Below are 14,873 nucleotides of genomic sequence, written 5' to 3'. Positions count from 1 at the left end.
TTGTATCGGCCTCTTTGGCAACGCTCCAGCAATATTTTAACAATATTCCATGTTTTGGGAGCAAGCACCCTCATCTATGGGTCTCTGTGGAAACGCTCCAGCAGTATTTCGTGTTCTAACTGCACAGACAGAACGGGGTTAACTGGGAGCCTGGGCCCAGCAGACAGTGTTGATACGCGGTGGCAGATGGCTCTTCTATAACAGCACCCCGGGAGCCTGGCAGGGTTTTCCCGCTTCCTGTGCTAAGGTCCGGTGCCAAGAACAAAGGCCAGCGCAGCCCGGCAGTGCCAGGGTCTATTCTGAGCTCGTGATGCGCGCGTGGGCTCCGGTTACACACTCTAATGTTACTAATGCTCTGTTAAACCGCTTCAAGCCCTGGCATAATCGCAGCTTAAAAATAAACTTGTTTGTGGCTGAAATATTAATCTCTCCGTCAGATTGCTCGCAATAGTGTTAATTAAATATGACACATTTTGCAGCTGAAAAAGTAAAGCATGGTAAATAGCCTATTAAATGGGCTAATGCACCATGTTCATGCGTCTATCAACTATACAAGAGATTCGCATTTCTTCTATAATTATTGGCGGCTCACTTTTTGTATTGTTTAATATTTATTTAGATTATTTGGTATGCCACTAAGCTGCACTATGTGACTCTGAGTAGCTTTACACTTTACATTTGGGTGGGGAATTACTAGTAATTTGTGCAACGCTTACACCAGCAGGACACCTCAAAGCGCTGAGGAGGGGCTGAACAGGAAAGATGGAGCGAATAGATGGGAGAGGTGGGGAGAGGGTTAGGAGGACATTTTACTTTACTCACCTCTCCTGCAAGCATTCGTTGGTGTGTATGATTGCACGTCGCAGGCTCAGGCTGTGGCACCGTGCTCCTCATTTCAACACTCTTGCACACCCAGCATGTTCCCGTTTTTAGGGTATTTATTTTTAGCCATTTGCGTCTGTATTTATCCATATTTATTTTTTGATGTATGTTGTGTTTTAGCTATGTAAGATGCCAAATATTACATGACAATACGTCCACTGGTAAATACAAGCATTATACCATAAGTGTATATTGACATATGGCGTTATTTAAAGAAATGTCATCCTGTTTTTTAATTTCCCATGCTGTCCATCTGCTGGCCTATAATTCATAAAAGACAGCACGGAAAGTCACTTAAAAGAAGCACAATTTTCTGTATGTATCCACTTTTAAAAATAAATGCAGGCAGAAAACACATTGTGTTCAGTCTGTATTTATCTGTAAAAATCCGTAAAAACGGAAAACAGGGAGCCTAAATTACAATATTTAGGTACATCGCTCTCCAATATTGGTCTAGGCTGTTCAGGGATGGGCTACACCCACAGTAGTGATCCAGATAACATTGGCTAGTACTGCCTGCGTTACTCGGCCATGACACTACTGACGGGTAGTGATATTGATCATAGTAGAGTGGGACAGGGTTATTTAACCTTCACTCCCGTGAAGGGACTCCCTACCAGCTCTCCTTCTGGTACATCGCTCTAGAATGTCACAAATAGATCTCCATATCTTTGTCCTGTCCACATCCACTGAATGGAGCAGCTTTGAACCCTTCTCACTCAGCTGATCTGCACTGACTCCCTCAAGGCAGTCTGTGGTGTGAAAATAAGCAATATCAGAGCAATCACTGTGGAAAGGCCATGGCCGAGCTGCACATCGCACACAAACTCATAGGTTACCTTTGCATCCTGCCCCCCTTTGACTCTAGCAACAGCACCAGCTTAGACCATGCTCTTCCACAAGGTGAAAGCTCCCCAGTGGTTAGTTGCCATGGAGACATGGAATGCATGAAACAAAACTGTATTTTATCATGATTTGCTCCACTTAAAAGTTTGGGGCGAACTTGAATCTGAGCGGCCGGTTGGGCAGAGTCAACCTGCATTACACTGGATATCAGCCGACACATTCGGCTTCATCCAGGTTCACCTTTTCGTTTCCAGAGATCCACACAGCTGTATGGTGAAGAGCTGGGGTCAGAAGCAGAATTATTGGCTGTCTACCTTGCAGGGGTAGGGGCAATACCCCAAAATGTGGAAAGGAGCTGCTACAATATGAAGGAAGAGAAGGGCACGGTCTGCAAGAATGGAGAGAACCTCCCTAGCCTTAGTAAAAAAAAGTATATATTAAAAAGAGGAGTGCTTAAATGAATCTGCCAACTGACATGTCCTAAAAGTAGAGCTTAATTTGAGCTGGGGGTTGCTGGTTGGGGACAGGAGCATCTTTTTTTGGGGACCAACACTTATTTTTATGGACCAGGGCTAATTTTTCCACCTGTCATTTACTGATAGCAAGAGAAGGACACCAAACAAAGCTGGGAGACATGGAGCTGTCCACCCGGGATAAAACCTTTTCCATCTACATTGACAACTGTATACCTTGATAGTCTCTTAGCAAGGATTCCTGCAAAGATCTTATAATCGCAGTTCAGCAGCGAAATTGGTCTGTATTACTCAGCCTCTTTGGGGTCCTTGTCTGGTTTCAATATCAAGACCATGGTTGCCTCATACCAAGACTGGGTAACTTTGTGCTCTCTAAGTAAACAGAGATTCCCAGATTGCGACAAGATTTCCAATCAACAGTGTATAAAATTCTGCAGGAATCCCGTTGGGCCGCTGATTATCCATTCTTCATATTACCCACCTGGTTTCTGATTTTATATTCCCTGATCTCAGCCTGAAGAGAAGCTCCTTGTTCCTTTGATACCTTGGTTTTACAGCCAGTTTTTGATTTCCTGAGGGTCTGGGTCAATATCTTCATGATGCACTGCACTCAGGGTACTTAACAATTCTGCTTTAAGATCTTCTCTGCCTTCACTACCCTTCCAGTTCCTGCTTCCACCAGTGTTTCAAATTGGTTTCTGACCGGCTTGGTTTGTTTCCCATGCCAAAAGCTCTCCACTCTTATCCCCATACCCAAAGTGCTGGAGTCCACTCATGTTCTACTTATCACAAATCTTTTGCTCTAGGACATCCCTGTTGTCTCCCTGCAGGATCCAGCTCATCCCTAAGGTTTATATTGCGCCATATCATATGTTCCACTGAAGCCTGAATCTCTTACTTGCTGGGAATTTTTGTCCTCCGCCCTCTTTAAATTCTAGACGCTTTATATGAGCCTCCTCTGTTTTGCTCCCCTTCAGATGCTCTTTATAGGCATCACAGACCATCTGCCCTATAGCACTACCAGTAACGTTCTGTCCAAAGACCACCTTCCCATGGGCTGTGTCACAGGTAACTCTATTGACCGCTGCACTGCAGCATGATATGAAACGGAAGCCGGAGAGTGAGTTACTGACTTGACGGATTGGGCCAATGTTCTATCAAGAAGAAAATAGTCAATGCGAGAATGATGGAATGATGTCCGTACTTATGGCTATAGAATGTATAGTTTCCGGCCTGTTCGCGTCATTCATCCACCAGCCCCAGATCCTACATCAGATCTCTAATCCTGACCATCACTTTTGACAGGCTGGCATACTTGGGCTTAGATGTCCTATCCAGATCTTTGTCCAGAACCATATTAATATCTCCACATACCACATATGGGGAAATAGATTCTACCAGGTGCTCTTCTAAAATGTTCAGCTGGCTGGGATCATCGCAATTCGGCCCATAGTACCCCACGCATGACCATTCAAATTCTGATTTCTAGAATATCCAGAACCCATCTGCTGGATCGTTTTCTCTCCCCCTCCGTTGCACAGTTATTTATTGTTCATACTGTATTCTGTATCCGGGGTTTTACTTACTGTCAGCCTTCTAGGTATTGTTAGGCCCTTCGGCTGCACAATATGTATGTGAAGCGCTCTGATACCCACGGGTCTAGCTAGCGCTATACAAAACTTTAAAAATAAAAAATAAAATAAATTAAAATTACTTAGTAGTTCACTGCTACAATTCTTTTGAACCTTTATGGCCACCCCCTTGGGTGTTACAGGACTGATCTAATATCCTGAGTCCAGGAGCATCTCTGGAAGGAACGCAAACACTCTGATTTCATCAAGTGCATTTCCTGAACTATGATTACCTGAGCTTTTGCTCCGTTTAGTACTTCCTGGAGCAGCCCTAATCCTTTTCTGGCTTTTAAACCATTCTCATGCCAAGTGATTATCTCTACCCCCGCCCCTTGTATCTATATTGTATCTCTGTATCCATAACCTCGCTCATTATCACATTCAGGCCTTTACTGGGATTTCCCTTATTGTACTGAGGACATTTTTATTTTTACTTTCTCTCACTTGCCCCCACCTATGACCACCCACCCTGAGGAACCCTACTATCTATATATGACGTTATCAATCATGCCTTTAGGGCCTCTCCAGATGAAACCCAAGGTTCCGCCATCTCTAGCCGCGACACTAAACCCCATACATCGGGGTTAGTTAAATACTACAGTTCACTACTCATGATATGTTAAACAATTTCTAAAGCATGGATCCTTGTGGGTGGCTTGGCGTTGCTAGGTATAGCAATTTGGAAAGAAAAAGGAGTACTAGGTGTTAGAGCCAAGTTTTGAGCAGTTTCCTGAAAGTCAATAAGGTGGGAGCTGCTTTGATATTTAAGGGCAGACCGTTCCAGAGTGCATGGGCGTCTGAGGAGAAACCGCTGCCCCCCATTTGAGTCTCTTAAAACTGGGATGAGAGACATTCAGGGTGCTTTTGGCTCGCAAATCTATGCTGGGAATGTGCCAGGTGAGAGATTGTTTAAGATGGCAGGAGCCTGAGTCGGATAAGGCCTTGTAGGTGAGGCACAATGCCTTCAATTTAATTTGGTTACTCACTGAAAGCCAGTGGAGTCCCCTAATGGAGGTAGAAACAGGTTGGAACTTGGGAAGATCAAGAATAAGTCTCAGCTGCATTCTGGACGCTCTATTTCAGGTACGGTTTTTGAAGCTTGACATAAAGTCCATTACAGAAATCAAATTTAGTAAGAACAAGTAATGTAATAACTGTTTTTCTTGAAGTAAGAGGAATGAAAGAGAGGATCTTAATAGTTCTCAGTGTGTTAAAACTGGAAGAGACAACTGCACTAATGTGTTTATTAAAATTCAACTTGTCATCTACAGGAATGCCTAGATTTTTAACTTTTTGAACCGGAATGGGGAGTCATCAGCCCTATGTGTGCATCGTACACTATTTCTGACCGGTCTAATCTACTTTTAATCAAGCACTTGGAATACAGCCTTCAGTAATTATAGGATTAGCTGATGCTTTAATTTTCCTGATTAGTTCTTCAGCCTCATCGCCTCCCCTTACAATATGCATCTTGTTCCTCCACATGAGGTTTAGAGCTGCTGGAATTGTAAACTGAGCTACAGGGCCCAGGTCCCTAAGCTCTTTCATTCTCTTCCCTGAGCTCCCACTGTCGTTGCGCTGTAAGTCGGGCCACATCTGATCTGACCAGGTGTGTGTAGCTATTCGACAGGCTGGCATTCATTCCCCGGCTGCAGGGGTCTGAGCTGGGTTTTGGGCACCAGCACTCCTTGATTTACAAATTAAGCACTGGGCTGTAAGCATTAGAACAGGGTCAAGACTGATTTGCATACAGCAGGATCCAAACTGAGGTGGCATGGTGAGCATAATAACGATGGGCTGGGATGCGGCCTGGAGTAATTGCCAGTGGTTGCGATTAATTCAGACATTGCACCCATCAGTTTTTGTTTACTTTGGTATGTCACCCTAAGTGTGACTAATGCCCATATGTGGGTCTCGTCCACACTGGGTCACTGGAACCAAGCTTTACCTCGCTGAAGAGCCCTAACTAGGGTGAAACCGATCCTGGGTTTCTTGTGTTCTGGGTGGACCTGGCCTGGAATTTTGGGCTGGACTGTTTACCATTGGTGCTGGGTAAAGACTGATTTGTATATGGCTGGTTCGAAAGTGAGATGGCATAGTGTGCAATAGGACGATGGAGCGGATGCATCCCTGAGTAATTGTCAGTGGCTGAAATCAATTATTTCAAGAATTCCACTCATCCCTGTAACACTTTTTTTGTATACTTCAGGGATGCCTTAGCACAAGCCACAAGTGAAGAGATCGTTGAGCACCGCCATCGAGAGCTCAACAGTCCGGTCCGCTAAGAGCGAGGGCTGAGGATCTTTTCCATCCCGCATTCAAACGGTGGAGATGAGCTGCACTGAAGATGGGCACTAGACCCTTGTGCCTGTTCCCTACACCGCATCACTGACTTCCAGACCCATCAGTTGGACAGCGAGAGGCCCTTGTGACTAGGCCTGCCACTGTACCTGTGACCAAACCAATGCAGGCTAAGAAGACCTGGAGTCAAGCAAGCCTCTGGGAGCTGTACGCTAGTGGTATGCTCAACTACCACCCCAATGAAAAGCAAGGGTTCTCCGTGTCCCAAGAGTATCCTGTGAGAACTGGTTGGTGCTGATCATAGGTTCATGGTGATAAACAACCCTGACCACAAAACCGTCACCCGCATATTGTTACAACACAGTCATTACAATGACCGCATTATAGCAACGCATACCATTACCCCGGAGGAGGGAGAAGTTATTGTATTTAAAATCCAACACCTTCCCTACTGTCTGCACAGACTGGAGTTGGAATCGTAAATTATACTGTTCCAACATTCAGCGCCCCCCTCCGCAAGTTGTTACGACTTGCGGGGTAATGGTATGTGTTGTTACAACGCGGTCATGGTAACGACCGCGTTGTAACATGCGGGGTGACAGGCTGCGAAAAAAGAGGCATATTCCTTCATGGCTGACTCCCTAGCTGCTCTGATCAAGGCCACCCAATGGTCTCCCTGAGCTGCATGGACTCATCAAAATCTCATTCCTGCGTGACCCAGAAGAAGCTGCAGTGGGCTGTTGTGTCCCCACATAGCCATCGACTTTCATTTCCTGAGGAGCGAGACCCCATACTAGAGACCAGAGCATGACTCTAATGGAGCCTGGAGCACAGAGTTCTTAAAATCCCCATTGAAGAGCGTGGGGTCACCTTGAACTGCAAAGTAAGTAAGATATTGAACAAGTGACACTGATAAAAAGCACCCTAGGCAAACTCTGCAATAGCCCTTTGGAGAGAATTGAAACTTTGTCCCAATCTGCCCTTCTGAAGCTATACCTCGTTTCATAGTACATTTTATACTTAATTTAAGAGAAAACAATGCATGCATAAAACCTCCTGAAGTTATTAATCAATAGCCTTAACTGTAGGTAAAGGTGTATATGGGTTTATAAATGGAATAGTCGCTTGGACAGTATGTTTATTGTGAGAGATGCATGTGCTGATGCATCCGAGGGTTCAAACCTTGTGCAAACCTTGACTATTGACTTAGTTGCCTCTTGAAAGCCAAAGTCTCACCATGAGCTACATGGCCATTTTTTGAGCTTGCAGGTGGACCTAGTTCTTGTGCTCCCAAGGACAGGGACTGTGCACAGATGTCCTGGCCGCCTTTGAGTCCCACAGACCTCAGAGCACTGGCCGGGCAGTGCATTTTCTTGCACCTCGACTCAACCGAAAGGGACAGTCACATAATTTTTTTTTTTTTTTAATAAGGCATTGTACACCCTAGCATGTTTTAAAGTGGTTTCCAGCACATTTAGGGTCTGTTACCTTAGAAATCCAATATCTAATAGGTAAATTTCAGGAGCCTGGGGTGAATGAGGTCAGAAGGAGTGGTTCTGGAAATATTTACTATGGACAAGTAGTATTTCTGTTCAAGACAAGTACGATGTTGTGGTTTCCTTAAAACAGAACACATGAGTTCAAAAAATTATTACTAATTAAGGCACTGAGGTATAAACTTTACAAATGGAGTAATATCAAAAACAGTGCTTATTGCTAAGAGACCGTACATTGATAATTCAATCACAATTTGTAATAACCCAAAAAATTGAAGTTTCAAATACCTAGACTTTTTTTATACAATTCGCATCAAAGAATATAGAATTATATATTCCTCATCAGACTATTAGAGCAAAAAAATATCTTTTTCACAGAAAAATGTCTCTTACAATTATTAAAAGAGCAAAACCATTTATTCTTGTGACAACTATATAAATGTTCCCTGCTTTGTAAGTTCTTTCCATTGGTAAATCTGAAGGTTGACATAAAGCTTGAACACGAGCGGAGCTACAGGTCGCGTACAAAAATGGCAACTCTCTTTTCATGGACGTAAGAAAGTTTTTTTTTTTTTTACTTTCAGTTGTTCCTGTGTGAGTCCTGGGTTCGGTAGCTGTTTAGCTATTTAAGTTACTTTGAATGATCATCTACTTCACTATTAGTTTGTACCTAGCATTCTTTGGAATATTGTAATTTGTGTTTGACATACCCCTTAATTTGCAAATCAGGCCTTGTCCTGGTGGAGAATTGATGTAGGAACTCAACAGTGGAAATGGGACCTTCGGACATAGTCCTCCTTCTAACCAACATTGTGCAGCTATTAGATGCTGCTCTGCTCTTCTTGCGCCTTAAGCTTTTGGTCTTAGAACTATGTCAATCATGCCTCTGCAACTTGTCTAAAATACCTGAAGTATAGGCATTTCTTAGTCCAGTCTGGTAAGAGGATCGCCGAAGGCTAGATACTTGGCGGTCAGATGGATGACTGTTTTGATATCATTCAGCTTAAGTAAAAGTTCCAAATAAAAATGGTGGTAACCATGTCCACTTTTCTTACAGGAAATTGGCAAACTGTGACCGCTTGATAGAAGTGGAAGACATGTTGATGATGGGACGTAAGCCAGATCCAATGTGCGTCTTCACCTATGTTCAGTCTTTATACAACCACCTTCGTCGTTTTGAGTGAAGCCCTTGACCACCACAGACTGAAAGGCTGCAGAGACTCAAAGCTGTCCTTGGTTAAAGCCGACGTCGCCATGAGTAGTAGCAAAGTTAGAGCGGAGCCCAGTGTTACTACTCGGAAGGCGACGGCTACAGCTCCACTTGCCTTGGGTGGGTTTAATTGATTAGATATCGGCAGTATAGTATATAACACTGCGCTGGCCGGTAACGGAAAGTGAAGGAATGTCACACGAAAAAATTCAAAAGTATTGTGGTGCTACTAGGCTATTTTAAAACTTATTTGTATTAAAGATTTTATTGAATTGCAATTTTAACCAAAGACTTAGTATAAATTGTTTTCACGGTTAATATTTTGTACAGTAGTAGTTAGTCTAAATATCATGCACAGAATTTTACTCTTCCAGTTAGTACATTGAAAAGGTCATGAAGCAAATAATAGTTTTTTATGAATGGGGAGGTGGGAGCAGAAGGTTGTTTTTAAATCACTGTTGAGCCACTAGTGACCGACTGTAATTGGAAATCCGTCTGAAATACCGTCTTTAACGAAGCCTGGTGAGATTACATTTTTTTTTCATTATTACAACCACTTTACTAAAATCTCCCACCGTAAAATAACTATAATGTTCTTAGAGCTAGATATATTACACTCTCCTAATTGTCATTAAAAGCACTGACTGAGTTTATATTTTTAATGTAGGCAACCACTATAAAAAGTGATTTGGTAATGTATAACCCTACACAAAGAAATGGTAATTCTCAAGGAGCTGGCATGTTTGTATTTGGGGTATGGCAGCTGCACAGAGCTTGGACCTGTTTCCCTTAGTGGTCAAGGGTCATGGGCTCCCCCTTTGGTGAGCCCGGATAGTGTGGGTTGGAATCATTTGGCCTTATCCAAATTGAGCAAATAGCTTTTGCACCTGGCATCTGCAAGTGGAATGAAGTGTAAATCGCTTGGATGAAACTAGAGGCATAGTGTCTTTCATGATTGCCTGGTGCAAAATTGACATGACCCAGATAATATTTTATTTAGCATTAGTTCATTATTGTTGTACTTATGTTCACATTTTACACATTCTCACTCAAATAGCCATTTATTCAACGTAAATTGTTGTGTAACTCTTTGTACACTGGTTTAATCATTTTAGTTTCTTTTTACACTGGTTTTGTTTTTAAAGTTATTTATATGAAAGGAGGTTGTCAATTAAGTATTTGAAGTTTGCTAAACAACGCTCCTCGAAGCATGCAGTGCAACCTTGAGACAGTTGGATTTCAGAAGAGCAGATGCCAGCCTTGTGACTTTAGCTCTAAACAAATGCTTTATTTTTAATATCCTCTTTTGCTAAAGGGTGGTTTATTCTTCATCATACTCATGTCACATATTGAATAGAGGTTAGAATGGAGCTGAGGAGCCTGTAGTCCATAGACACTGAAGAAGAGGTCATCCTTGGAAGATGTTTGGTAACTCTTTAATAACTTGTATTGATCTAGCCCTTTCCTGATATTTATTTTAAAATGATTGCGGTATGTGCCATATTTTTACAGAACAATATTGTAACTGTTGATGTCCATAGTACACGTGCCCTGGTACAAAGGGTATTCGGAGGATAATGTGCAATGAGATATAAACACAACTCCTGTGGTAATAGGAATTCCATTTGCATCCAGCGATCTAATCCGTTCCACCGCTATGTCCGATTTATCCTATTAGTGGAGACACTGACCCAAAGTGTCACTTGTGCAGTTCAGGACTTAAGCATCCACAGAGCTAGGGCCCCAAAGCCTACTGAGCTACTGCTAAGACAGTGATTTCAATCCAAGTGCAGCTGCTGATCTGGTCTTTTACATGGTACTTGGCACATGTCCATAGCTAGAAAATTGGAAAATCATAGCAAGGTTTTTGTGAAATATACCAGATGTTAAAAAATGTGAGAGCAGTGGACTTGCATTGTTGTAAAATGCAGATCCATTCTTAGAAGGCATCGCTACTTTCCTAGAATAGATAAAGATTGTGTGTAAAGACTGACTATTGGGTGTGATGTAAAGCAAGGCAAACCTACAAATTTCAAAATTCCAACTATTCTCTCATACCTTGGTTCGTTTAAGTGGATTCTCTCCCAGGTTCTCTAAAGCATTGATTGCATGGTGAGGATTTCCTGGAAAGGCTTAGCTTGTGATCAGTGAGTGGGACCGCAGTCTCTAAGATGCGTACAAAAAGGTCATCATACTTTTCTCCTTTGTAGACCCTCCACTACCTGGGAACATGACCCACTCTAACTTGTAAGAGTACAGACAAAGAGCACACAAATTCTACCTTGGTCAGGGAAACAACTGCTACAGAGGCGATCATCCATTTTCCCTGGTATGTTATAAGAGGAGCATAGAAAAAACAAGAACAAAGCAAAGGTTATCTACATTAGTTATAGCGAAGAACAAATGACCACAAGTAAGAACAGCTGTTTGAAACTTCATCATCCAACCAACATCCTCAGAACAGCAGGTTCCGAGCCTGTAATAGCAGAAGGATTCGAGTACTTTTTCACTCCTTTATCACAGAGATACTGAAGCGAATGTTCAAGATGTAACAGTACTCCCTAGACTACAACCCTTTTTGTAAAACTGAACAATATCCATTGCGTAGAAAAGATCTTAGCAGTCTTAGGGAACGATATCTACGTAATCTAAGCAGGCATGCCTTTAATATCCATGCACATAAAGAGTTGCGGAACATTTTTACCAGCTCTTAGTAAAACACAAGTAAATGTTATTCAGCTGGTCCTTGAAAGCAAGTATCCATTCTGTTAATTGCCCCTGCTGGCAATTATGGCATTTGCTTGGTTTAGGTGTGACATACACAGTGACTGATGCCAGAAAGAGATGTTATTACAACAACAGCTTCCAGATATCATTTAGACTAGTTCTTACTTGTTCATTCATGCTCTCAAGTGTCAAGACTATCTACACAAAGGTGACATCCTATCGTAGCTAATGACTCAATGATGGCTGTTCATGTTTACCGCCTTCGGTCAATGCACAGACTGACCTCATTGGCTTCTTGAGAAGTAAGTCTTATGACTCAAACTGCTTTTATGTGATACATTTTTCATTGAAGCCTAGCTACAGACTTTAAGCTCTTATATAAAGTTTTTTAAAGGAAATTTAATACTGAAAGAGGCTACTATTTTTCACATTTCTTCTCAGATTTTCATTCATGAAGTGTTCTTGCTTAGTACTCTTTGTTGACATCCGGTGGAAATCCTTCATTAGCTCGACTTGAAAAATTATTGGACTGCAAGTGTGTTCCCAGTGTCTTTCACCGATGTGACATCTAACAGATTTTCTTATTCAGATCTGCCTAAGCTCGTTTCACCAGGGCTATACCTTAACAAAACCAGGTCATCATCCGGGAGACCTCTGGGCAGCCAGGTGCGTTGCACCTGCCTCTGCTCGGTCATCGCTACTTATGGAACGCCAGGTCTGAGGTTGCTGGTCGGGTGTTGAAGGAGAGCGTAACAACACTGATCACTCCGGGTCTGTTTGTGCCTTGTGTGGTCCCATTCTTGCCTACTTCATGGAAAGAGAAAGACCGGGCTTTGGAAGGGTCTGTTACATAATATTGTCTTAAATTTACCAAATCCCATCCTCAAACTCTGCACCAGCATATGGTTGGATTTCAGGGATCCTGTTTTGCAGCTGCACAGCACAGTTTCAAGTCAGGCTCAGGGTCCAGTCAGTTGCCCATCTGAGATCATTTGTGATCTGGCGTTACTGTGCCTGTATATTCTAAGTAGTTTAGCTTATCACCCAGGGGTATTCTGTTTCTTTTAATTCTGCCTTTGATCTACAAGCACTGGTTGCAAAATGCTGAACACAAAGACGTCAATAAGTTTATAGCAGCAGATGCTGCCCCATATGTGGCTTGAAAATGGCACCGCTTACACTTTAAGCCACCATGTTTACACACCCACCATATATAACTGCTGATGATATGTATGAAGTTTTCATTGAACGTGAATAAAAATTGTCAAATTGCCTACTTGCACATCAGTATTAATGTTATTAAACACAAATTCTACTGTGGTTGTATGTCGTGTGTCCTTTTGATGGTTTGTCACGTTTTCTTAATTTTAAATAAAATGAATGGTGCACACCCTGCAAAAAGTCTGCTGGAAAGCTGTAAGACAAATAAAAATAAGTACTAAAGAGCCTAAAAATCCATAAGAGAAATATTTCTAACTTAATAACGAAAAATATATAGCTGAAAATAAGGGGGCTTGATTATGATTTGGATCCTTTAGGCAAGCGGTGGGCTAGTTATGTAGAGGGACTTGTAATGGTTTTAGTGATCCATTCAGAGGCAGCCCTTAACTGCATGTAAAGTCTTTAGGTCTGGCGTTAGCCAAGACCTTTTTATTTTACTTAAATGATACTTATAACGTACCTAAAGGGGCTTTCAGCCACCTCTCCTCAACTATTGGTCTATTGTTGTTTCATCCACAATTTGCTTCTGCCCACTTCAGCATACAGCATGGAAGAGTGGGTCAGCCTACTTCAGCCACTGGATAACTTCACTTTGAGTGACTCAATTTTCTCTCTCACACTGAGCTCCTCCGCACATAAGGTAGTTCGTTCAATTGCAGGTTTTTTTTCCACTTCTAATTACTTTAGTGTTGCCTTTTTGTTTAGAGCCTTAGGTGAAAGCAGAAAGCTTTTATATCAGATGTGAGTACAGGCCACATTCCACGCTTATCAGTTCCTCTTGTCTCCTACTAATGCTGTAAATTCCTTTTGGAGTGTTCTTAAGTTATCAGACTGCTGGTATTTCACAGAGAAACTGTTCTGTGTTAAGTTATCCTCTTATTCCTCTGCATGCAGTCCACAAATCAAATGCTTCAATATGGTACATGAGAATTCATAAGACGACAATTCTTCATAACACGTTTTATCCAGACTCAATTTTACCAATAGTTATTTAATAAACTTTGCCCAGGAAGAAAATCGCCTTTTTCAAATTTAGTTTGCAACATTGTAACACTTTATTTAAATGTATTTCCTTCTTTCATTCCTTCTCTTTCTTTCCTACTCCTTTGTTTCCTTCTTTTCTTTCTATCATCCTTTCTTCCTTTCTATCTTTTTTCCTTTCCTTTTTCCTGCTTTCTTTCTTTCCTTCCTGGCTTCCTTTCTTTCCTTCCTTGCTTCCTTTCTTTCTTGCCTTTTCTTCATTCTCTTTCTTACCTTCTTTCTTTCCTTCGTTCTTGGTTTTTTCTTCTTAAAGGCAAGAAGCTGGCCATGAACGGCAGATACATTAGTTTTTTAGGTCTGTATTAGCTATGACCCTCTGATTTTATTAAAATGTTGTGAATGAAAGGTTACCTATAGGGGTTTGCAGCCAAACGTCATCCATTTTGTCTGTAGCTGTATCATTCCAATTTTGTTCTAACCCACTCTCGCATGCATCAAGGAGCAATGCGTCAGTCCACTTCCGCCATTGGCTGACTTCACTATGAGTTATGGCATGTGGCCTTTTCACAGTAGCACCTCCACACACAAAGTAGTTCCAGAGCTTTTTTGAGACAGAAAATCCTTTTTGCCTTTAGTTAATGTCTTTTTAGATAGAAGAAGCCCTGGTAGCTTCCTGAACAATAAAGCTTTGCAAAAAACATTACAAAAATTGCAAAAAGGCTAGCGGGCGATGCCAGACCTATTGGATTTGCCAAAGTCTATCCAAGAGCAGTGATGCTTTTAAAAAACATTATACCAGCCCACCAGTTCAGTGTGGTGCTCATTTTACTGCTACATTGAACAGAACAATGGGAGAGGAGTTTACTCCCTCGAGTCACCACACTGACCCCTAGAGGGATTTAAAAAATGGTGAATGCAGCATATTTAAAGTGCATTTAAAATGGAATCCACTTTGAGGCTCTTCTAAGAGTGAGCATTAGAGATTCCTACTCGATCATCCCCTGCCACTCAATTCAAGGGCAAACACGAAATCCGGTGCATAAGGTTGCATGTGTACGCATTGTATGCTCTGCACTTGCTTCTTCATACCCGTAGGTAATAACCA

At 42.0% G+C, this 14,873-nt stretch overlaps 1 protein-coding gene across 2 annotated transcripts in view; it reads left to right on the top strand.

The window, feature by feature from the left end:
- Positions 1-12,886, top strand: part of SMTNL2 (smoothelin like 2) — a 353,335-nt gene extending 340,449 nt beyond the window's left edge. For both annotated transcript variants that reach the window (XM_078679345.1, XM_078679344.1), the window contains exon 9: positions 8,687-12,886. In XM_078679345.1, the coding sequence (XP_078535471.1) occupies positions 8,687-8,813 (127 nt within the window). In that variant the 3' untranslated portion in view covers positions 8,814-12,886. The remainder of the gene's footprint in view (positions 1-8,686) is intronic.
- Positions 12,887-14,873: the final 1,987 nt, after the last annotated feature.

The sequence above is a fragment of the Lissotriton helveticus genome, chromosome 3_1 (assembly GCF_964261635.1).
Source record: "Lissotriton helveticus chromosome 3_1, aLisHel1.1, whole genome shotgun sequence".
Classification (NCBI taxonomy): domain Eukaryota; kingdom Metazoa; phylum Chordata; class Amphibia; order Caudata; family Salamandridae; genus Lissotriton; species Lissotriton helveticus.
This window is presented reverse-complemented; position numbering and strand designations above follow the sequence as displayed.